The sequence below is a fragment of the Tauraco erythrolophus genome, chromosome 7 (assembly GCF_009769465.1).
Source record: "Tauraco erythrolophus isolate bTauEry1 chromosome 7, bTauEry1.pri, whole genome shotgun sequence".
NCBI classification, from domain to species: domain Eukaryota; kingdom Metazoa; phylum Chordata; class Aves; order Musophagiformes; family Musophagidae; genus Tauraco; species Tauraco erythrolophus.
In genome coordinates, this window is record NC_141471.1 from 36,824,884 (window position 1) to 36,850,854 (window position 25,971).

General features: G+C 38.4%; 1 protein-coding gene across 5 annotated transcripts in view; it reads right to left on the bottom strand.

The window, feature by feature from the left end:
- Nucleotides 1-20,460, bottom strand: part of OSBPL3 (oxysterol binding protein like 3) — a 43,839-nt gene extending 23,379 nt beyond the window's left edge. For 2 of the 5 annotated variants that reach the window (XM_009979661.2, XM_009979659.2), the window contains exons 1-10: nucleotides 20,313-20,460; nucleotides 10,519-10,635; nucleotides 10,269-10,322; nucleotides 9,958-10,071; nucleotides 9,052-9,222; nucleotides 5,597-5,723; nucleotides 4,648-4,751; nucleotides 4,418-4,510; nucleotides 3,657-3,813; nucleotides 1,148-1,278 (exon numbers count right to left, since the gene is read on the bottom strand). In XM_009979661.2, coding sequence (XP_009977963.1) covers nucleotides 1,148-1,278; nucleotides 3,657-3,813; nucleotides 4,418-4,510; nucleotides 4,648-4,751; nucleotides 5,597-5,723; nucleotides 9,052-9,222; nucleotides 9,958-10,071; nucleotides 10,269-10,322; nucleotides 10,519-10,635; nucleotides 20,313-20,405 — 1,161 coding nt within the window. In that variant the 5' untranslated portion in view covers nucleotides 20,406-20,460. Of the gene's footprint in view, nucleotides 1-1,147; nucleotides 1,279-3,656; nucleotides 3,814-4,417; nucleotides 4,511-4,647; nucleotides 4,752-5,596; nucleotides 5,724-9,051; nucleotides 9,223-9,957; nucleotides 10,072-10,268; nucleotides 10,323-10,518; nucleotides 10,639-20,312 lie in introns of all 5 variants that reach the window. The other 3 variants (XM_009979662.2, XM_009979660.2, XM_086614219.1) reach the window with 2 other exon arrangements.
- Between the last annotated feature and the right edge of the window lie 5,511 nt (nucleotides 20,461-25,971).

Consider the following 25,971-nt stretch of genomic DNA (forward strand, 5'->3'; position numbering starts at 1 on the left):
AAGACACTTAGCAGATGAAGATGGATAACAGAATTTCATTGCTCAGGAAAAAAATTTCATGCTGTTCATTGAGTTCAGAAATCTTAAAATGGATTTTTGGATATAAAATGGTAGGCAAATAACACTGGAAAAATAAGTCACCTATTCAAATACCAGAAGTAGAACATCTGAAAGCCAAAAACAAAGAAGTACAGGTCAGCGAATATAGTTATTATGCAACAGGTTTCAGCTTTCTCCCAGTACTACGCCTGTAGGCAAAGAGGCATGTTATATGCTAAAAAGCTATAACCATATGCAGCTTTTGTAAAGCAAGGGGAAGTTTTCATACTGAAATAATTCTAAGATGATCTATATCATTCACCAATGACAGGGAGTCACCACTGCCTCTGATTAGAAATTTGCAACAAACACAGAAATTTTAAGACCATAGTAACGATGGTCCTCACTGCTCTGAAATCAGATCACTATTTGATTGACACGTTCAAACATGACCAACCTGAAAGTTCTGGTGTCAAGGGATTACAAAAAGCACACCAACCAAAACCCCCATCTTTTTGAAGAGCACAGTCTTCTGTCATTTAGAACTCTGCCCTAACAGCTCCATTGCTGCTTTTAGAGGAGTAACAGATAATTAAGGCTGGAAGTCAACATAAACAAGCTGTACTTGAATTTGCTTTGCAGTGTCTTGGTGCAGCATGGTGAAGCTCTAGAGCATTAGAAGAGACAACTGAGTGTTTCCAGCCACTCACACCTTTATTTTATGCCAAGTCATACAATGACTAGTTGGGTGCTGTTTAGGAAAAGACAAAGAAAACCTGCCACCTACCAGAACCAAGTGATTAAACAGAGCGTATGTTTTGAGAGAAAGTAGACTCATCATCACAGAGCAGCCCTCTGATACTTAATATCAAATGACACAGATTATGCTATAGCTTTAAAATCAATCTATCAGACTTCAGTAATTTCATACCACCTTTAGCATTTAGGAAAGAGTCTTTGAAAAATGCCATATATAACAACTTAGTGTGCTTCAATACTGCAAATTCTAGCACAGGACACTACAGAAACAGAAATTGACTACTACAAATTTTTAAAGTAGTATCTGATGACAATGAAGCTTGCTGAACTTCAGCATGTCAGCACTTACAGATGTTAAGGCATTCTTCAAGCCAACTATTTGCGCAGATGGTGATGACGATGCATCGTGCTCCAGCATCTGCTTCAGTTTTTCTCTCTCTGTAGATATGGTGCTGAAAGCTGACCTCAAGGTGAAGTAAACTAGAACCACGTCATAAAAAGTGACAGTTAAAAACAGCTACCAATTGTATACATGGCAATTATGTAAAGCTTCAATGAAACATCATTTATGGTGACAGAAACAAGAATTTAGGTTGAGAGATCCAGGGTGGGTTACCAAAAACAAGTAATATTAATCAAGGTTATAGGGCAGATATTTTAGTAGGAGAAACATTTATGGTGAATGCTACTGTGTTTACTATATTAGCCACAGCCAAAATTACTCTGATTATTGGTGACAGATGGCAACAAAGCTAACTAAGCACACCTGCTCTTTACTTTCTTTTGTTCCCCAATTAGCTTGAATCTTCAGATGGTCATGACTATTCCACATTCCTTTAAGAATTCCAGTGGGGGAGAAGAGAGGGAAGGAAAAAAAATGAAATAGAAGAAAAAAATCAAAAAATCAGCTATAACACATACTGTGCCACAGCTATAGGGTTAGTAGTTTCCCCACAAGCAAGTCAACTGTGTTGAGTTTTGTTGGTTTTTTTTGGATAAAGAAATTTCAGCTTGTTAGATGATTTAGTGACTCAAAGCGTGAGATCCTGAATGTTGCACACGTTACACTGTTGCTTCTACTCCTTCCTGAGGCAGTATCACCAGCCTGAAATGCTTAAATCAGACAACAGATCATGCAATTTTAAAATCACTAGATTTTTAAAGGAAAGATGCACTTTCCTTATTTATTTATTTTTTTTTTACTTTTAAGACATTTACTTTTCCCTTCAACCACAAGGAATACAAATTTGTAGTAATTGAAGTAATTTCAAGTAATATTTGTTTATATTCGATTTCAATATTCATCTAACTGGAGAATTAGAGCATTTCTGAGGGCCTAATCAAGCCTTGTAATACAGTCATGAGAACTGTCGATGCAAAAACGTATCCATTTACAAAGAAACGGAGGTATAAAATTTAGGCTGGATGCATGGAAAGGGCAAAGAAGAAGAAATCTGATACCTCTCTCCTAGTCATCCACTCAGAGTTAACCTGAATCATCATCGCTTCATTAAGTGTTTGATGTAACCTAATATTCTTAAGGTATATTTCAACACTGCAAACCATTACCAAAGCCAATTCTCATATTTTAACCTACTTAAAGAAATCTTTAACAGTATCATGGGGGGCAGGGGGGGGAAGATGATGTATCCACTATGATCTATTTTACATTAGCCTTTCGTATGTAGATGACATGACCAGAATCTTCAGTGACCTTAAATGCCATTTAATAAGTTGTATACTCATTTAAATTTTCAAGAATTATTACATACTAAAGTATTAATGTTACCTTTTATTTGTTTCAAAAGTTGAAGCAAAAGTTGTTTTCACTGCCACCCTTTTTCAGAAGGGGTGTGGTATAAAGCAACTTTGGAAAAAATTCTTTGTACTTTTAATAAAATGATACTGTATTAAATAGCACCAAGTCAACTGTCCCCTTAACGCATGGGTCAATCCAACCAAAATTTCAGAGATGGACATTTCAGGTAAGACAATATCGAGTAAGCGATTTCCTTGCTCTGCTTAATAGCAGCTTTTCCAACTGCACCCTACCCCTACTTCTTTTCTCTTTTTGGAAAATATACATCAGCTTTGACTGTAACTGACTCTGTAAAGTTTACTACTTAGATACATTTCTTACATAATGGAATCAAGCCACATCAGGGAGAAACAAGCAAAGAACGTTTACTGATAACATCAACCACTAACATCTTGTGCAAACAAGGACAAAGTCAATACTCCCAAAAGTCTTTCAGATATAAATGCTTAAGTGCCTTTCTCACCGAGATCACTTAAAAAGTAAAAATGTTTCTGGTGTGAGGGAGATGGAGCAAAGTACTGCTAATGAAAAATGATTTTGAGAAGAAACATTTCTAGTCATGCTGCCCCTTTGGCTGCTTTACATGATTTTACTCTTCTGTAGTTACTAAAAATAGGTTACTACTACCCTTGCATCACCAACAAGTGTTGACTCTGAAATACAGTGAAGCACACCAAATATACAAACATGCATGTGCTCATACACACATGCGCATGCAAACAGAAAGAGCCTAAATCTGCTGTTGTGTTTATAGCAACTGATTTTAGGACTTTTACCTTTTGGAAAAAAAAATACAATCTAGGTTTTTAGCACATAAAACAAAGGGATGTCCTTTGTTAAATGAAAATTTAAAAAAGTGATTAAGCCACTTTTCTCAGCTTACTCAATATCTCAACATTTGCAATTCCTCAAGGGAATTAGAAGGAGGGAGGGCCTCTTCTGTTTTTTCTAAACATTGAACAGGAAGCATTCTCAGAAGTCACATCATTATTTAACTTGTGATGATGCAAAACCACATAGGAAAGACAGTTTCATTTACCTTTATGTGCAATGTGAAATAAGTCCTCTTGCATTTTAGTAAATTCTGATGATGTTTCAGAGCCATCGGAGTAATTTTTATCCTCTACAAAATCTATTGTAGATAAGTTAGGATTGGAAGCGTGCAGTCTCATAGGGGCAGAAAATACTGAAGGCACCTGTAAGGAGGACAGCCATTTGTCATGTTTTTACAAACTGAAAAGACAATTTAGTTTTATTGTATCCACCTGGGTTACATGTTGGAGTCATCAAAAATGGAAAAACTACTGTCAACTACGAATAGGCTTCGATTGGATGACACCTGGCAAATGAAACCATAGATAAAATTTTGTCCAAGATATCATAACTGGAGATTTGGCAAAACTCCAAAAAACAAGCCCTTTGAGAGCTGTAGCATATGCTATACTATCTTTCCCCACTTACAGGTATCTAATCACATGGCCTCTGGACGCAAATGTGTACAAAACTACCTGGAGAATTTGCAGAAATCTGTACTGATAAAAAAACTGAATACCACAAACCCCCAAATCAGAGGCAGATCAAAAATGGGTAAAAACAAGGCCAGTCTCCTAAAGGCAACAGCGCAGATATTGCAGATATCAATTATAACATATTTGTGTTTTGTCTGATATATTACCACTTAAAATGAGCTACCACAGGACACTACTTAGAAAGGATTTGTATTTCCTAGACTGGTGGCACCAAGAAGTGATCAATAATTAAGATCTGGAGAAAGATGGGCACTGAAAGGACTGAAGTTACCTGTAACATTCCTTTAGCCTCTTTCCCAACAACTCTGGATCGCCACCTCCTGTGTGTTCTCTTTTCCTTCTTTGGACTTTCAAAAGGTCCAACCTTTTAACAACACACAGGATAAAAATAATACAGATTGCCATAAAAGTAGCAGAGCTAAGAAGAAATACCTTGATCTTTTAGGATTTGAGGTTGTTTTGGGGAATTGCAAGGGAAAACTTTTTTTTAAAACAACAAACCTGCATAGCATTTATAGCAGGCGCTGAATACGTCCTGTGAAGAACATCCATGCTCTGTAACAGCTGGTTCATTTCCAGTAAATATGTGTGACAGTTGGAGAGGTCTGTTTTGAACAAGAGAATATTTTCAGTTGCCCTAAAGTAACAGAGACGCTGAAAGTTTTTTTCTTTGTAGGTTAGTCTTATTTTGATTGTAGCTAGCATAAGTTGTTAATTGACTAAAAGCACATTATTGCACAACTGGATAAAAAGCTTGTATCCTTCTATCTTCAAGTTCAAATTCAAAATATGAATGCATCTATAAGGTGTGTATAATGATCATGATATTTTACCGTAGTTGGTTGCAGAAAAATTAGAATAGTGTGATAGTTAATGCAGTTTGGGACTAGTCAGAGCTCCCTCCTCACAGTGAGGGTAACACTGCCATAGGCATCAAGATTGAATTGCACATTCAGAGCTAGAGATGAGGCTCTTCTATATTAGAGCTGAAGTTCACTGATGGGTAGAACTTCACCACAACTAAGTATCACACAGACAACACGAGAAAGATCTTCATGCTCTTAGGAAAGCATGAAAGCAGAAGGTGACTTTGAAGTACAAAGATTTAGTGCTTTTCAAATGACGAGATTTTGGATGCTTCCCTTTTTTGAATACTCAGCTTAAGAAAGTTCAAATCTTTCTACTGAAGGCAATATTTGTATATAAAAGAAAATGTACTGAAATATATAGGCTCCTTGAAGACATGACCACAACTGATATCCCAACATCCAAAATCACTAGTCCTTTCGAAAACAAGTGAGCAGCCAGTTAATCAACAACTACCCCTTTCCTCCCTCCAGTTTCTGGGAAAACTCCAACTGTAATGACTACTTACGGTGTAGTACTCTTGGTGTCAAGCAAAACTAGGGGAAATATTAGGCTAATTTCAACTTCCTTCAAATATCATTACCTCTTGAGCATTTTTCCATGTCTTCAGAAGCCTGTAGCCAAGATGAAATCCTGGACTCGTTACTCGAAAAGGAAAATGACAAGTTACCTCCAGCTGACAATGAATTCTGTTTGGTCAAGCTGCCTGCCTGTTCCAAAGAAGAACAAGTGAATAACAAACGATATTTTAATGTTGTAGGCACAAATTTTGACAACAAACTGTTCAGGTCCATGATCAGGGACAAGGACTGAAGGCATCAACAGCATGAAGGAAAAAAGTGTATTAACTAGACTAGGTGTTCAGTCATTGAGCATAATGTCAGGTTATCTCACATAATCGCTTTTCACAAGCAGTGGAAATAGTAAAAGAACCATAAAAACTTGGTGATAACTAAATTTTGAGGAAGGGCAAAGTTCTGCATCAACTAAGCCAACTTAATACAACTAAAGTACCATATCTGAACAGTATGAAAGTCAGACATTCTGTTCCTTCTCCATGCTCCCTAAAGAAGCCCCAAAAGTAACTTAAATGTAACATGCACATATTTATTAATGCTATTTTTCAGTGAAGAAAGCAATATCTACTAGATATTGTTTAAAAGTTTTACTCAAGGTTGTATGACTTTAGCATGGATTTGGCTTGACAGGCCTTAATATATGAGCAACTATACACCTCATCTGGGTAAATACTGCCCTTTTACAACATCTCAGGAGTAATTTTCAAACTTATCTTACTTTCAGCAGTGGCCACTATGAGATGCTTCAGGAGATGATGAAAATTCTGTGTAAGAGCTAAGTGAGCAGTACAATCCATTAATTTTCAATAGGAAGAAATTTCTTCCCAATAGTACTACCAGTAGATTGTGGCCTATAACGGCTGTTTCCTTCTCTATAGTAGCTACAAATAATAGCCATTCAAATACCTAAATTTTAAACCTTACTAACTTTTTAATCTTTAATAATATCTATGTCAGGAAGTTGCACAAATCACATGCTTTGTTAACATCTTGTTTAAAATCAGTTTTAAAATGTTTCATTTTAAGTGCTGTTACAAGACCACTTTACTGGTTGCAAGAAAAGCTGACTAAATTGTTTGGCTCTTCTCTAAACTACATGCTTTGTTACCTCTTGCTCACCTTATATCAAAACTCAGCTAGTACTAGTTTTTAAATCTATTCATATGAAACATCACCTGTATCTCAATCAGTTGACATTTTCTTAGCTGGTCTTTTCAAATTTACAATATAAACTCCAACTTGAGTTGCAGAATAAAATAAAGTGCACTATCCGTGTGATGTCATTCAGTACTATGTCAGTTTATATTGTTAGTATGCAACAGTAGTAAGTGTAAGCACACTTACTTCTAAACTAATCTGTGTAGTTCAGCTGTTTTATTCCTACATAAAACTGTATGAGCTTTAGTCATCTATATACGTATACCCAAACAATAATCCCAGTAACTTTAAAAGCACAGGTAAACTGAATTCAAAGATGAGCAATTGTATTGGCGTTTTGTGAACAAATCCACATTCATCTCTTCAGAAATTTGTCTCATATAACCAACTTTTCTGGAATTCATATATAAGCGGGGCATCAGCAGGAGGGAAGAAGGAAGTAGGTATTACCAGGAAACAGGCGAGAGAGTTTGTAAAGCTCCAGTTAGCATAGTTTTGCTTTTCATCATCATAGCTAAGCTTTACAATCCAAGCATTCCACAGTAACATACGCAGATACATAAATCTACCTCCCAACAAAAACAACAGCAACAAAAAAGATGTGAAAACTGATCAGGTGTTTCTAAAAGCAAATAAAATGCAATGCAAAGTTCACTCAGTATATTTTTCTCAAAATAACCTCACTGCTGTATTGGTATCAACTAACATCAAACTAGGGCTGATGTAAATTGGCAAACTTCCATCTAGCTTCAGCAGAGCTAAGGTGATTAACTGCAGCTTAAGAACTATCCCTTCTATTTTTCACATGAAAATAAGCAGGGCTGCTTTGCTGCGTAAATCTGGATTAATAAATTAGAAATGAATTAAAGTCTGTCACGCCAAAGAAGAAATGGTTAGTTTCCTGACAGTGAGCATAGATTGTAGATACACTGGTCGCATGGGGTTTTTTTTTTGGAGAGCATAGGCATAGAGATATCATGGACTTCGCAACTCTTCCACTTTTGCCCTCAATGTTCTTCTACCCTTCTATCCCTGCTGCCTTTTGGGAGACAAGAACTAAAGGGCCACAAAAGGTTTGCGATTTCCTTGCAGACACAGCCTCAGAAAAGCAGGCTGTCAGAGCCACGGAGGTGCTGCCACAATGGAAAGCGTGCAGGCAGCTCTTTACAGACAGTCCCACTCCTACAGGGTGCTACTGTTCTTACAGCTGCCTGCTTGCACAGATCCCCTCCTTCTCAGCCACTAGCAAAAAGCTGTTTAGGCACATGTTCGTGTTTGGTAAAACTCATACTTAGAGAGAGGATAGTCCTATCGAAGTGAAGAACTGCAGGTATCAGGGGAAAAAGCCCACTCAGATCATACAGCAATATAGCCAGAGAAAAGAAAATCTTAGATAAGAGGATAACAGAGGTGGTTACTGCTTAGGAGACACTTCAGGAACTGACCAAAACAGAGAGCCATTTCGGCTATAGTAAGTGACACAGTACTGCTAAAATAGACATTACTCTGAAAAGAGAACACTGGTTCTAGACTGGAACAGAAGAGCTTCTTCGGGTGAACATCAGTCAGTTGATGTGGAGCCTGCTGAAGACACAGAGGTTGTGTTCAGGCACAGAACGCTCACTCTTCCGTGATACCGCAAAGAGCTCAGTTATGGTGTCGGACTGAGCATTTGTCAGGTCATTTGTGAAACTAACAGTTACAGACTTTACCTAGAGAGAAGTACACTGCTGACTGGACCCATCCAGACCCCATACTCAACTACTGCATGGTCCCTGGATTGGTTTGAATAATTCTTCAGTCAAAAAAATAAATAGTGGCCACAGGTAATGGCTCTTGGATAATTCCTACATATTTCTTAAGTAAGCAGAGTCAGATTCATTAGTGTAAAAGGGGAGAAGTTTTATTAGCTAAAGGATAAATGAAAAAAAGCTAGGGGGAAAAAACAATCTAGCTGAGTGCTCTTCTGTGACCCAGACTAATATTCACCAGCACATATCAGACAAATACTGATATATATCTCAAAAATTACAAAGATTCTTACTCCATATCCAGTTTTAACAGTCATAATGAAAATTTACTTACTACATTAAAACAATGAAACAATGTTATAAAATTTAACAGCATCATAGAGAAAACTGCTTAGGAGTAAACCAATAAATAATATAACGTTTCTCTTGACATTTTAGATCATAACTTAAACCCCATCACAAGCTTCCATTATGGTCTTTACTTAACAAACACAAATCAGACTAATTTAATCCCTGATGAAAGCTCATTATTTATAAATCATAAATATTACCTTTCTACCCAGAGTAGAATCACAGAAACCAGGGACAGAGTCCGCAGTAGTAGACACAGGGAAGAAGAGATTATTGACATCATGAGGAAACATGGAGATTTCGTTCTGACGGTACATTCTGTGATGACGAAGTTTTGCTACCCATTCATCAAACAGCTCCTGAGATTTCACCTACACAAAATTTCAGATTGTAACATCCACATTCAAGATCACTAACAAAGAAACCAAGGTATTTTGTGCTCATTAGACAGCTAGCCTGGGTGACCTTTTTTGGCAAAATATCAGGAAAGTTTTTCTAATGATGGTCCTACTAAAATGCATACCGTATGAGCTTAAGCATGACAGAAAATTAATTACAGGATAAAGTCAAGAAAAAGAGAAACTTCAATCAGTATAGTTATGACTTCCAATGCAGAACACAATACTTAGCAAATTCTAGATGGAAAAAAAAGTAACTAAAAATATTTAATTTGTAATTTCTTAATTGCCATTTTTAAGGTTTAGTCAAGGTTTAACTAACCACAAACAGAAATTTGATTTTGGTAATGTATTTTAAAACAATTTACTTCGCAAGAACAGATAAATCTACACATTTAACACATTTGATATGTGGAAAATAAACGCACTTGTGCAACAAGTGCATGTCCTTTGCTGAAAAACCTGCTGGGTGAAAAGAGTGCTGCTAAACATGGGGCATCTTCAAAGTTTCTATTTAGAACAGGAATGACTGGCTTTGGAGTGCACAATAAGGCCTCAAGTTATAAAGTATAAACTAGTCTGCTGACACTAAAAAGTTATCAGTATAACTAACAGATCTCTACTACTATTAAAAAAAATAAGGTCTCCACCATACACAGCTAATGTTTTTATTTTGGGAGCAAGGTTACTGCAATCTTGAAGACCTACCTTCAGATGATATATCTGTTCTTCTGTATCCAAGTCTATACATTTTGTTGATTTCTTTACAGACATGACAGAAAGTCCAACATCAATACAGCCATGAAGCTTCCCTCTCTCTATCTGCAAAAAGTAAAAACAATACAATCACTCCAGAATAAAGCAGAACACCTGCTGAAAGCACCATTCTCCCCCTTCAACCTACTGTTTAGAACTGCTGAAACTCTATTTCCCATTGCCAACAATACGGAATTACTGTTATTTTGGATAAATTAGTGTTGTTACCTTATAATGGCCTTAAAGGGTTTCAGATGACTTACATCAGCTTGGCATTTAGAATACTTCAAAATCCCTCTGTCCAAAAAGAAGTATCTCTGTAACCAGAAATGCAGAGAATTAAAAACAATTGCCAAAACAACACACCCCAAAAACCCAAACAAAAACCACCACACCCCCCCTATATTTCTTTGGAAAAATTTCTACTCTTAAGTAACCTTTTTGCGACAAAACTACACCAAAGAAGTCTCACTAATATGGCATCAGAACTTCAGACACACATTTCTTTCCTACCTTGTGCCAGCCCTTCAGAGGCCATTTCCTCTTTTTCAGCAAGCAGCCCTCCTGCTTCTGTGGCTCCTGGGTATAATTCATTGCTCCTCGGAGTCCTTCTACAATTTCCCAGCTGTCCTGCTTAAACAGAAAATTCAAATCTAGGTCTTTTTTCTGCTAAAGAACAGAATTGTTAAGAAATAATCAAGGGGATGAAGGTCATAATTTAAAAAACCTGTAAATTATGTTGAAATCCAACCTTAGATCCATCTTTACACTTTGTTTTGTATCTATCAAGATACAAGATTCTTTTCTATTTTGATAGAAATAATACAAATGAAACAAAACACTATTTTGATGACACTATCCTTCATTGAACATATGTCCTTACCAGAATTTTATATGTATATTTTTCTGTACATACATACACACAGTGTACAGCCACAGACTAGTCACAATTTAGCATAAAAAAACCCTTCTGCCATCACAGTTAGAAACAGTCTATGCTAAAAGGACACATTTTGTAGGTTATGAAGCAGAAATAAAAGATACGGAAAATAAGGACCTTTGCTATAAAACTGTTTCGCCCATATTCAGTAACTCCAGGTTTTGCTTGCTGTGAATTACGGCCTCCCTAAAGCAAAATTAATAAAATTTTAAAAATTAAAAAGCCAGGGAAGTAACTCAAGTACTGTGAAGAACATGGCATAAAGGGAGAGTACAAGAAAAATAAAACCCACCCTTCATCAGGTACACCTCTAATTAAAAGAGGAACTATCTTTTTTGCCATCAGAAACTCTTAAATGAAAGACTCTGCAGCAACATAACAGAGAAGAGAACAAATCTCAGTATTTTTACAGTTCTCACTTATGGAATGACTGCTAATGACAATATAACATGAGTTTCCAGATTTTTGACCAGAGATGTCATGATTTATTTACTGCAAGCTACCATAGGATTTGACAGATCTAGAATTATGAACAACTGACAGGAAATGGCATGTGCTAGTACCATCCCCATATATTTGAAAAAGACAACACTTTAATGTATTGAACATAATGACAAAAAAAGGACTGGTATGAAACACTTACAGGAAAACAAAACTATACCAGGTAGGTAAGTACTTGTGGTACTCCCTGTAAGATACATAGGGAAGTATTCCCAAAAAGAACTTGGCTGACTCAACCTTTAAACAAAAGTGAAACAAAAATCAGTAAGAGTGCTGGTTGTGCTGCATGGGGTTTACGTGGCAAGATTTTGGTAGCAGGTGCTACATGGGTGGCTTCTGCGAGAAGCTGCTAGAAGCTTCCTCTACGTCTGATAGAGTCAATGCCAGATGGACCTGCCACTGGCCAAGGCAGAGCCCATCAGCAATGGTGGTAGCACCTCTGTGATAACACGTTTAAGAAGGGGTAGGGGTGTGCAGGGTGTGTAGGGAACCTGAGCAACATCAACTACAGCCGGAAAGAGGAGTGAGAATATGTGAGAGAAAATACTATGCAGACAGCAAGGTCAGTGATGAAGGAGGGGAAGAAGGTGCTCCAGATAGCAGAGCAGAGATTTCCCTGCAGCCTGTGGAGGATCCCGTGCCAGAGCAGGTGGATGCCTAAAGGAGGCTGTGACCCCATGGAAAGTCCACGCTGGAGGAGGTTCCTGGCAGGACCTGTGGCCCTATGGAGAGCACAGCCTACGCTGGAGCAGATTTTCTGGCAGGATGTGTGACCCCGTGGGGGACTCATGCTGAGCAGCCAGTTCATGAAGGACAGCACCTCGCAGAAGGGACCCACGCTGTAGTGGTTAATGAAGAACTGCAGTCTATGGGAAGGACTCATGTTGGAGAAGTTCGTGGAGAAATGTCTCACATAGGAGGTATCCCATGCTGGAGCAGTGGAAGAGTGTAAGGAGTTCTGCCCCTGAGGAGGAAGGAGCTGCAGAGACAACATGTGACGAACTGACCACAACCCCCATTTCCCGTCCCCCTGCACCACTGAGGGAGAGGAGGTAGAGAAATCAGGAGTAAAGTTGAACCAAGAAAGAAGGGAGGGGTAGGGGAAAGGTGGTTTGTCTCGTTATCCTACTCTGATGTGATTGGTAATAAATTAAACTAATTTTTTCCCAAGTCGAGTCTGTTTTGCCTGTGACAGTAATTGCTGAGTGATCTCCCTGTCCTCATCTCAACCCATGAGCCTTTTAACATATTTTCTCTCCCCTGTCCTGCAGAGCTTTGGTGAGCACCTGGGATCCAGCCAAGGTCAACCTATCTCATGTGCTCATTTATCCATCTTCAGAATCCTTAAAATTCCCCCCTGGAAACCTAGGAAAAATAGTTACATCAGGCAATATGCTCTTTATCTGCGTAACAAGGCATAATGGCAAACCATCTTCGGAAAGACATTAATTAAACAGCTTAAGGAACGTGATCTCTTATTCCACCACATTACAGGTGGCAGTTCACTATTTTGTTATTGTTTTCCTTGCATTGCACTTCAGGGAACAAAGTGGAAAGCCGCTCTTCTTCCCTGGCTTGGGTTCACTCTCCCAGCACCACACGACAGGCTGCAAGTAGCAGAAATGTGGGGCTGAGTAGCTCCCATCACTCGACACCCTACCAATCACTCAACGATGTTCTGCTACCTGATGGTAAGTCAAAACTGCAGCTGTCCTACGTGAAATTGTTATCATGGCACAGATTTTGCACCCCTACAAGTTTGGATTTTACCCTTGCCAGTTTTGTAACAGCTTCTTTACTCCCTCTAGTTTGAGAGAGATTTTGACAGCTAGTTAGATACCATTATTTCTCACCAACTATGGTGAAATCTTTTTTCCTATTGAAAAACAGAAGTTACGCTCCATAGTCTTTATTTTTCATTTTTACTACTTTGGGATTCACTTACAATTCTCAATAATCATGAAGCTTTTCCTGCTTTGGGGTAAATTACTATTAGATCTGATCAGGGAACAGGGAAGTTACTCATGGATGTCATGAGTTAGTAGGGCTGAAAGCCTCCTGGGCTGTCTCCAGCACACCAGCCTAACAGCCACAACAGCGTGTTTGTTTGTTTTTTTATTTCCTAAAACAGAACATTCCAGTCTACAACCTTGAAAGCCAAAGAGAAATTATGTTCCCCCACCTCTTTTGCCATAAATGTAAATATTAGTACACTAAATGCTTTCTGTAGTGGTCTTGGATTTCTTTTTCCTGTTAAAGATTATTTATTAACCTTCATATAATCACAAGGAGTGAGACTGTTATGATGACACAGAGCAGCCTCTTTAAATATCATCTAATATAGCATAATGGTACAATTTACCTTAACTAAGTAACAGCTGAACTTACTGCTGCTTAAATGTCCATGTGTGTATAAAATCTTATCTCCTCAGAAAATACGATCTACTAAGTGAGCCAATATAAAAAATAATCTTGACATGAACCAATTTCAAATTGGAGACTTGGAAATAGTGAAAGATAAGTCTAATTAAGAACCACCAGGAGCATCTGCAAGATTAACAAAAATGCTGTGTTTATGTTTTTGTTTCTTTCTTCTTGAAATTAGCCAGAAGAGCTTAAAAGCTGTTTTGCCTGATTACTAAGCAAGTTGTTTTTCTTGTCTTAGCAGTAATATATTAAACTGTGATACTCAAACACATAAATTTTCTACTGAGAACTAACTTGATAGCAGTCAAGACTAGTGAACAGCAGATCCCTTTCAATATTCCAGTGTTATACCTAGCGAAGCAGCTTTCTTGAACTCTGGATCAAGTGCTGACAGACTTTGGTTAAGCTTAAACACAGTATATGGTTGATAGAGTGGTCTGCTCGCAGGAGACAAGCACAAATTTGAGAACAATCAAGAAAAATAAGAATCCAGATTCACCTTTCTACAAGCTTAGAAAGAAAGGGACTCCTGAAGAGAGACAGACCCGTGCTGCATTGGGCATATAAGGTGAAGAGAAGGAAGCAGCTAAGAAATAGCTCAGACTGTTGCACCCATCTGGAATACAGATGGTGTCAAATAGTTTTGGCAAAACTTTTAAATACAGAGCACATCCTGGCCTGCATTACAACTCCAACTCTGTCTGGGCCTCTCCTGCAGTGCAGCACAAGGTGTCTCCCACGTTCCTGCAAGAAAGCCATGTTTCTCACTTTTGTTCTGGTCAGTGAGGTGGCCAAGAAAGTGCCTCCGTGATTAAGTGTGAAAATGGGAAGAAAAGCTGAAGTGGGAGGACTTCTTGCCATTGAGTTGGCCCAATAACCTGCCAAATCTCAGGTGAAGGGAAGTCTCTTAACTCACATTGGAGTCTCTTAACTCACTCTCTTAACTCACCCTGGGAACCTGACATTTCAATTGTAAGCTTAAGGTAAAGGTAGCTTTAGTTGAATTAGAAATGGATCCTTTTAAAAGCACAAGACTATTTAATCAACTAAGTTACCCAAGGAAAGGCAAGGAATAGCTCAGAGAATTAACAGTTTGGGGAACTACTGGATATATACACGGTACAGCACGGCAGCAACAGCATCTGGTCCTCTTCCACATACATCTGTCCAGAAGAGTCCAACCTTTCCCACCTGAACCCCTAAACTCCCACATTTTTCAAAACACTGCTGCTGCAACTCATTTTGGATCCATTTGCTCTTGACCCAAACCCTACAGGATCTTAATTGATATTTTGTTTTGTGAGAGACCTGACATCTCATTTAATAAGGAAAAAGCATCAGTTGGCTATTGCTGGGAGCAGATGCAGACGTGAAAGAAAACTGCTTACTCTAAAACGAAGGCAAATGAGTCAGGCTGGTCGGTTATCATCTGTTCTCATCTGTCCAAAATAGCAGAGGAGCAAACTGGAGATACAGGATTTCCTGAAAGCTACTGGAAGCCTTGCAGATTATGCTCCATTTTGCTGATTCTTATGCCACAACAAGGAACTGAAAGAGATACACCAATCCACAGCACTATAAAACCAATAACCACACCCATCAAAAAAACCACTAAACCTCCCAGCTGAATGGCCTTAACAATTCTAGGGTAAGCCTGATGCTCAGACCCAGATTGGTAGTGTCTTAAGGTTATGGAACTATAAAAGATTTTGTATCATTATGGGCCAATAACTGCACAAAATGATCAACACTGCATTTGCTGTCCAGGCAGAAATTTCACTTGAGGCAGAGGGAGGAACATACTCTTTGCTTCTCTCACATCCAGAGGTGCTTATTTCAGATCAGCGCTGGAAATTTGCTCTTTAGTTGCTACTCAGCTTATACCTGCTCTGTGGTTGAGGGGAAAAAATAAAAAAAGCATACACTTTGGTCTTTAGAGATAAGTCTGTCATTAGGTAACTGTAGGCATTTTCTTTATTTAATAAAACAAAACCCTCCTCATTTCCTGCAATATTCTGTGCCATACAGCTCCTCAAGGCAAATTATTTCAGCAGAAGGGATGAAGTAATGAGTTTGAACGGCTCTCAGACCGATGCTTGCACTTACAGCTCCCTGAACAAAACAGATGACAGTGCCAGACTTTCTTCCAGTGCAAAATGCTGTCAGTTGCACTGATTATTTTAAAGTGCCAAAAATAGAAACCCGCGCAGTGGAGGATAAGGGTTGGCATCAGCTGCAACTAAAGCATTTGTTACGGTTCATAAAATTGGCAGAAATGATTTAATTTTCTTTTTTAGAACATGAGGGTTTTTTAAGCAGCATTCCTGACAAAGATTTTCCCTACTGAATTTATTTTAAAAGTTAGTTAACATATTAGACTTAAAAATAACTAACCACAATATATCTTCTTTTGATCGCAGGTCAATTTAAATTTAAAGAAGCTCAACATCAGTTTTCCTTCCTCACAAAACACAGTTTGAGTTGTGGCTTTGTGGAAGAGATCCCTTTCCATGACTGAAGGACAGGCAGAGAGGGAAAAGCAGAGAAGTGGGATGTGGCAGTAACCTCCAACCTGCTATGGGGCTTCCAGGTGAAGGTGAACTTAGTGGAACAGGATTAATTGTTAGCATCTTCAGTTCACATTGCAAATGTGTTGCATCTGACAGAAAAATGGCACCAAGTTCAGCAAAGGAAGGAGCTGGCCTCTCCAAGTCCTGCAGCCCTGCTGAAGTCTCCTTATGCTCTACACCACTGACACATGTTGCTCTGCGGGGAGCAATAACTAAATTTTAGTGGGCACAGCAGTCTTGTGCTACAGGTGTTCCATATCCCAGTCTCAGGTAGCTGCTTATTATTTGGTGCTAGTGTGTACCTGCAACAGAGTCTGTACCTAGGAAATCAGAGAGACTCAAAACTCAGATCCCACTATTTTTTTTTTTTTTGGGGGGGGGGGGGGGGGGGGGGGGGGTGTGTGCGGCAGGGAGAGGGGAAGTGAACTGTCCATGTCCTTTCCCCTGTGCGTTTTGGTATTTCTTTCTACTTAATCAGATTAAAAGAACCGTTGTGTCAGATCAGCAGCACAAAGGAAAGCACCTGTCAGGCAGATCTGTTGTTAACCTGCAAGCAATGAGCTTAGCTCTGAAGCTCTGCAAGAGAGGTGCAAGTGTTTGAAGGAGGAATAAGAAGCCCTCCACGGAGCTAGAAGATCATTTAAACAATATAAAAGTCATAGCACTTCATTTCTCAATCTGCAAAGCATATGGCAAAATTATTTAAACTTTCATGATACTATTAATAAAAAGTATCAGTAACAGTGTTATATTGCACTCTTCTACAAGGGCTTTGCAGAAAAAAATAATTCTGTGGTACTTTTTAGATTAGAAGATTTTTAGCAGATTTATAGAACTTTAGATTGTTGCTGTTTTCTTAACAGAATACCTGAAGTACTGTCATTTAAACTAACATTCAGATGAAAAGGGCAAATTAAATAACTCCCAGACAGCGCATCACTCATCCCCAGTCTTGTCAACCCTGAGTAGGTGGATATCAACAAGGACAGACTGCAAAGCTCCAATTTACCACACTAGAAGAGGCTGAGTGAGAAAAGAAGCAATTAATGATATAAACAAAACTACTTGATTAGATGTGACAAGAAATTTTCTGTGGGAATAAGGGAGCAAAAGACACAAGGCAGATCTCAACATCCTCGCTGTCCAGACCAGCGATTTAGATTTTATAAGATATGCTATACTATATGGTTTACATCACTAAAGACAGGGTCTTCCTAGCAAGGTAAAGATCTTTATAGTCTGCAAGACGATAGCCTTTTGGGGAACTGGAACAGGGAGAAGATATCCGTTCCTCACCCAAAGCACTGCTGTGTCCAAGGCTAGTAAGTCTTGCAGAGTACTGCCTCTGTTAGACCTAAAGGTCCGTCTTTCCACATGCAGCACAGAAGATTATATCTAACAAAACATTCACTGAAACATGCTACTATCACAAACTATAATTAACAAATAAATTTTAAAAAAACGTAAGGGAAAATGACCCACAGAAGTCATTTTCAAGTGCATACTGAGCAGCGTATTCAACTCTTTTGTTTCCTCAGCAAAACAGTTTCTTCTGTAAACTGCAAGACAACTTCAGTGTTAAAAACAGACGTGAAAAACAACAAAAACATCAGGGAATTAAGGAAGGAAGGGCAATACACAGCCATGCACATAAACACTGATAATGCTGAAAGAAACTGTAATTTAGAATTAATTTCTTTTTTTCCTTTCTAAATTTTGCCCGTTTGAAGGAAGACCTCTAGATCACTTCAGCAGATGCAAACAAAGATAAGCTAGAAAGTTACTGCACTTGGTAAAGAGGGAAATAGAGAAAGTATTAAAGTACTCCTTACAAATATTAGAAGTCCCAATTTAAAAATAAAAACAACAAAAAGACTGCAGAACCTGAAAAATGTTTGTAAATTTTCGGACTATATAGATGTCTGAAAAATGTCTGAAAAATGTGTCTAAATTTTCAGACTATATAGAAGAAGCAGGCAAGCAGAGCTTTTAGCACTGCTTAGTGATCACTTTCCAGCATATAACAAGTCACACAAACTCCCAAACTTCTGTGGGCTTGCCTTCTATGATTACCACCCCTGAAAACATGGACAACCAGTCAACCCATGTAGGTTCCCCACATGCAAAAGTATACTGTTACTCACTTAGTATTGCAATGACTGACCACAAAAAGATTAATATTGAAACACTGATCAAAGTGGAGATACTTATCACAATGCCCCACATTATCACAAAGAAGTATCAACTGTATCATCCTTCCATATACGTTTGGAAACAATCTGCTTTATACCTCCATTTAGTTTGACTCTATAGCTGTATGAGGCAATTTACTGTCTACCTGAATAAAACAAATGAGCATGGATGTACCAGGAATACAAACAAAACATCAAGTTGCAAGGTACACCTTGCACTTTTGTACAAGGATCAAAGGCTAAGAAATTTGGGATTGACAAGATAACATTAAACCCTACTGAATTATTCCTTTTCTCCAAAGAGAGCAGGTGAGAACAAAATGGATAAGAAATGGGACCCACTAATAATACTATGAAAAGACTGAGCCAGGCAACAGATCTGATCATGTTAAAGGGCAGTAAGTGAGGTTCTTACAGAAATTGCTTCTGCATAAGTATGGCTGTTTATAACGGTTGTGTAACACACCAGTGGATTTAGTCATGCTCATGTAAATCTTATGTAAATACCACACCATAACACTTGATAGACACAAACTGTTGAAACAGACAATACTAAATGTTTTAAATTACACTTTTTAAAGGTAATCTCATACCAAGCATATAAAAATAATGTTGCAGGAGAACAAAAAAGGCATCCCGAAAGCAAGAGTGTCTTTGCTCGGTATTAGAAATGCACAGTGTTTCTTACAAGCACAGCACTTTAAAAGGCACAAACTGTTCAGAGATTTGCCTGCCTCACCAATTCTACAGGGCCAGAAGTCCGAGAAAAGCGGGTGCTATTTCAAAACGCAGCTGAGGTCTCCAAAGCTTTTGGGAATTGGGATGCTCAATTTCCCAATTAAAATTTCAACCTGAGGCAGCTTCAAGAGCTCCACTAAGCCAGCATTTGTATAAACAAAAGTTTATGTTAAGCATATTGCTCGTGATGTTGCAAGCATGGATTGATCGTGTCTAAGCTTAATTCTCAGCATGGCTGCAGGTCAATGTTTCTTGTCCACAAAAAAAAGCTGTCTTCAGCAGTCTTACTTGTCAGGTTCAAACACTCATAGACACATCTTTTAAAACTGTAAGGTTTAAAGAGTAGCATCAAAGCCACAGAAAACAAAGCACCCTTTGCATCAGGTACCCAGATGCATCACATTACACAAATACTTTTTTCCTAACTACAGTTTTACAGCAACAAGCAGCATACACATGCATTCACAGGCACTTTTTCATTGTCAAAGAGGCCCTATGTCAAGTTTTAGAAAAATGCATTCCCTTTCATGCACATATGCACACCTTTCCCTGAAAACTTGAAATATGCAGAGCAGTTACACAATATTCTACTACAAAGGCAGTATCTTTCAGGGAAGATTTGAGATTTCAGGATCAAGCCATTGAGACCAAGCCACTACAGTAGCAATATTTCACTATAAAGACACCATTCAAGCTCACTGTTAGCATTCCAGTTGTACAAGTGCCTGCTATTCAGTAATGTGTTTACTGCGTTTCACTCAAAATGAGATGCTGCTACCAACAAAAAAGAAAAGAGAGTTAAGGAAAACAAAGAAGCCATGAAGAAGCAAGCAACAGGAAAAAAGAGTTTTCCTGTTGAGAGACTTGCCGAAATTCAAGAGCAGAAGTAACAGCCAATCTTAATAACGCTTTCAGTTTGGTTAAAAAAGTTTGCATTACCTGTCGACTACCCTGTTTGGAGGAGCAGCTGCTAGTACTTCTTGAAGGAGACAACATTTTCTGGGATACACCAAAGCTTTTTTCTTCACTCATGATCCAATACCATTTGTTTCACATAAGCTCACTTACACCAGCATTAAAAGGTAATTTAGAAAATGTGTTGGAAGACTCCTGAGAGAAATGCAGAACTCATCCTTTATCCCAGTGCAGTCCAGTGGCATGATCTGCATCCCATGGAAAATTCCTAAATGGGAAAAGAAAAACAAAAAGCCAAGTTAGCAGATGCCATCTCTTACTGCCATCCTGTAGCACGAATTGTAATAAAGCCTTTGGTAATATAAGCTGACTGCATTACTGTACCTTATTAGAAATTAATTGAATAATCACTTTAAGATAAATTTTCAAGACTGAAACAGAAACAATACGAATTTTGGATCCTAAACATACGCTTTAATTGTCACTATTTATTCAGAGGACAAATATAGTATCGAGTATCTTTTTAAAGATTTAAATTCATAAAAAAGGATTAATAAAGACAAATATAGAATATAATAGATATCTATATAAAATGGATCAAAATAGCCTCAAAATGAGAAGAAAACATCTAATAAAATGTCTCACGAAAAGGATGGTGCGTGATCAAAAAAAACACCTTATTTTCCCCAGTTCCCTGATAATTTAAATAAGTAAGCACAGCTTCAAGTTGTAAGGGAAAAAAAATCCCTCAATAAAAAGAGCAATACAGAAGAGTAGTGAGCATGGAAACTCAGCTGCAGAGAGCTGTGCATGACCACTCTGAGCAGGAATCAGAAAGTTGTAGCTATTGTCACATCAGTTGTCTCAGTCAATGACTGGAAGAATAATTAACAGTCTGTTTAATAACAGTGCTGTTTGCAGCATATGCAAATAAAAGCCATGCCAGAAACTCCCAATAACGGATTTCCAGTGTGGGCAAGAGTTGCCATGGTAACTGCATATTTTTCTTAAAAACAGAGGACATAACAAAAGGGCAATGCTTTTCAAAACTTGAGGTGGTGGAGGAGCTTTATAAATTGTGTATCACTTCAGATTTTATTCTCTCAGGCAAGGAATTTGTACTTTAGGAAGAGTGCAAGAACCACCACTGAGGAAGGTAAGGAAGTTTCCACAAAGAGAAGTGAAAAATCATTGCCGGAACAGGGAGGTACTACACCACAATCCCTTCGCTTGCGCTGTCAGAACAGTCCTGAACTGTGATCACTGGTTATTGAGTTTGCCATTCTCTTTAAGAGGCTTAAAAGCCCCTCAACATAACCAGGACGTAGACTTGTGACAGTGAGTCCAGAAGAAGACCACAAAGATGATCCAAGGGCTGGAGCACCTCTTCTATGAAGACAGGCTGAGAGAGCTGGGGTTGTTCAGCCTAGAGAAGAGAAAGCTCTGGAGACACCTTCTAGCAGCCTCCCAGTACCTAAAGGGAGTCTACAAGAAAGCTAGAAAGAGACATTTTACAAGGGCATGGAGTGATAGGACAAGGGGTAATGGCTTTAAACTAAAAGAGGGTAGACTTAGACTAAAGATAACGAAGAAATTCTTCACTCTGAGGATTCTGGGGCATGGGAACAAGTTGTCCAGATAAGCTGTGAATGCCTGTTCTTGGAAGTGTTCAAGGCCAGGCTGGATGAGGCCTTGAGCAACCTGGTCTAATGGAAAGCGTCCCTGCCCATGGCAGGGAGATTGGAACTAGATGATCTTCAAGGTCCCTTCCAACCCAAACCATTCTATGATTCCATGACTCTGAGAGAAGTAGCATTTCCAGATCCCTAGTAAAACACTTTGTGTATTATTTCCCTTTAAAAAAAAACACAAACCAAAAAAGCAAATAAAACCAGGTGCTACATTTATGATGAAGACAACACTACGTGGCACAAAACCTCTCTCTCTACTGCTGTAGTCTGAAGCCTCCAACTTCTGAACAGAGACCTCTGGCAATATAGTTTGCTGTAACTTTTCAACCAACACACACTCTTTTCACCTGAAACAAGGTCTCTTTTCATGGCATTTACCTTACCTAGTTAGAAATATTCAATTATGCCCAGAGCAAATCTATGCTCAGCAACAGTAATGAAACAGCCCCAGCCCCCAAAAGTCAGGTGGGAAAGCAAGCTCTGCTGGGGCTCTTTCACTGGCGAGTCAGCTTGGCAATTATTTCCAGAAACCATCAGACAGGTAAGAAGTCAGCAAGCATAATGCAAGAGCTGAAAAAAAAAAAAAACAAAAAAACCCCACCCAGAATAGCACAGCAATGTGATAGAAAGGCCTGAACTGGGCCTAGCACATGGATTTTACACTGAAATTACTTCTGAGATTAGGAATAGTGTGTTCTGAAAAAGGTATAGTTGTTCCCTACCCAGAAGACAAATTTGTGTGGCATTTCATTAAGGACTAGCACTTTTAACCAGTTTAGATTTGTCTCACTTCATGCAGGTTTTTAACCCATAAAGTATAACTCTTACTAAATAGAGCTTGAAACAAAGCAATAGAGTTTAATGATAGCATCTCTATTATCAAGCAGACGTCAAATATTCACAACAGGAACAGAAACACACTTCCTGCAAACTCATGGTTTAGAGATCCCCTTCAAAGTACCGTGCAGCAAGTGCTTTACTTTTTTGGGACACTGTTCGCTCAGATAACTGCTTGTCCTCTTTGCTGCTCCAGGTTCAAAACGAGCACTCGGCTTTCATTGGTGACTATCTGGCATTTTGGCAAAGACTGGCAGAGTTCATAGTGAGAAACAGGCTCTAATTTGCAGCAAAATGCACTGAAAGTTGATGTCATTTGCACCAGAGGTGCTCAGATGAGGGGCAGAGGACAGGCGGAGTAAGTCTGACAGAGAGCACCTGAAGTATTTTGTCAGTTTGCTTCCAAAATTGGGGTTTTGAATTTACCTTTATTCCTTCAAATTAATTTACTACATGGGCTGAAGAAAAGGCTTTTGTTACCAGCCCTGAAGAAAGCAGGAGTGCAGTGTGCCCTCCCTCCAAAGCGTTTTATTATTTTATTGGTGTTTCTCAGTAATTCAACCTACTACCTTGAGACTTCCAGATCTGAACATGAAGGTATATGTGAATAATGAACGTAGTCCCAACTCATCTGTGAAAACTGCTGCGTGCTCCAGCAACTGCTTTGTGCTCCTTTTTTAGAATTCTCTTCAAGTTCAGGAAGAAAAAAAGAAAACTGTGGCTGTCCTTCAAGAATAATCCACTTACTCTTCCAGGAAGGTGTGAAAACACTGATCCTGCTTTCCAAACTAACTCTCACTCTGCCTGCCAACAGCAGTGACTGGGCCTCTCTAGGGCAACTGATATTTTACATTACCTGTGGAAGTTAAGGCTACCAGACACAAGAGTAATTACAACTTTAAAGCAGGCATAAAAATCAGTATTATGCTAACTACAATAAGATTGCAGCAAAAATTGATGTTTTGAGGTCATCATGATCCAATTACTTCATGTTCAATACATTTTGATCCTCCCTATGCCACAGGATGGCCTCAGACCTGTGTTTGTTCCCACCTTTCCTCTGGAGCACACAGTGCCACTTACTTTGGTCTACTCTGAAAAGATAAATCAAAGGTGTGAGGCTGAGGCAAATCCAATACATTTAGGACAGGAATTTTCACAAGCATTGGCCTAATTCCTCACTATCAAGTCAATAGCAGCAAAAGCAGGTCAGGAGTACTTTTGCAAATGACCTCGCTAGGTGCATTTTAAAGAATTAAGAATACAAGAGTATCAAATATTATTTATAGCTACTACATCCTAAAGCCATAAACAGCACTTATCTCTACTTATCACCTGTTACTAAGAGCCTTATCATTCTACATCAATTAAAGCTGATGTAAACATATTATCATATGTACAACAGGAAGACCTATTTTTTTTAAAAAGTACCATCCTGACTTGTCCTTAAACCTTTAAAATTGCACAGGTTCAAAGCAGCCTCTCAGTATCACAATTCATCTCTTGTAACTCTCAACCCAATAAGCTTACAGCAAAATCCAAGTTTTTCCACATCTCACAAAAGAACAGTAGCAGAAATTCAGGAAAAAAAAAAGGAAAACTGCAGTTAAAAAAAAAAAACCCTCACACAATTATCTTTGTTACAGCTCTGGAAGAAAAATAAAGCCTTAACAGCTGCTTCAGAGCTGATTCAGCAGTGAAAGAACACTGTAGAGAGATTTTGAGCAGCAAAACTGGAAGCGTACATCTCATTTTATAACTGTAGTCAATTAAGTTTTTGTGGATAAAACAATAGGAACAACAGAAAATCTGATGAGAGTCATGCGGACACAGCAAGCACAGGACTGAGCAATCCAAATCAAAGTTGCAAGAAACACTGAGTGAATTTCACAGAATTAAAGAAGAACCCAAGCTGAAACCTTTGCTCTGTAGCTATTATTAAATTACTCACATTCACCTGGACAAACAAAGCAATAATCTTTTCCGAGTATTGCTTTCATGTCTTTCTCTGTTCTACTTCAAATTGTCAGTTTTAATCTATCCCAGTGTCTCATCTGGCACAGAAAAGGAAAGAATTATTTATAGACCACAAATACGTCACGTACAACTACTGGAGATGTCTTTTCAAGGCAGGTTATCTGCTGTTCCTGAATTATGGTAAGATTCGTACTATTGAAGAAAAAAGCCCACAAATACCATCCTGTTGCTAACTATTCTCTTTAGAGAAGAAAACTTGCAGAAACAAACACGAAATAGTTTAAAACAACTAGGTTATTAAAAATATCTTTGAAAGCAAAAGTTCAAGCAATAACAGGAAGTATTTCAGAACTGCCTTCCACCAGAAAGGTGCTGTCTCTAGACATCGTCCAAATCACGACCTGTTGAGCAGATGCTTTCGTTAGCCATGGACACATACTACTCTGAAGTAGCCCGTGATACAGAGAAACAGTTCCATCTACCCCACCTCCTTAAGAAGACTATTGCAGTAATTAGATCATGCTATTTCAGTGATCCCAAAGAACAAAATTTAGCTCAAACTCTTCTAATTGTCTAATCGAGAGAGACACAGAGTGGAAAAGGGAAAAAGCTAGACAAATGACAAACATTTCACGTTTAACACCAGATTACTTTTCATGCATAATATTCATTACTTGATGAAAGAAAATCCTGCATGTTCCAGTATGAGGAAAACAAAAAAACAAAACAAAAAAACCCAAGCAAACCAGTAGAATACACCCCAAGAAAGAAGAACATGCTTCAATATCAAGTTTAGTCAGAGTCTCCTGAAGGAAAACAAGCATCTGCTGTTTCACTAACCCTTGGGGTGAGTAATTCAATCCTTGTATTAGAAAAATCTTATATAAATTTAGAAATAGGTCAATTGGCATCCTGAAATATAAGTATATATAAAAATACCACCTTCCCCTCACATCCACCATAGAAACTGACTGTACTACTGCATGCGACATGATTCATTTGAAACGCGTAATCTTGACACTGTTTCCACGCCCCCAGCAGATCCGCGCTAGATTATACTTCTATAAAGAAAACTTGCTGGGTATATATTCTAGGTAGATATGTTAAAAGTCTTGGTAGCTAGTGATACAGAAAACACATGCAGTAATGGTTGTATTAGTACAGTAATTAGTCAGCTC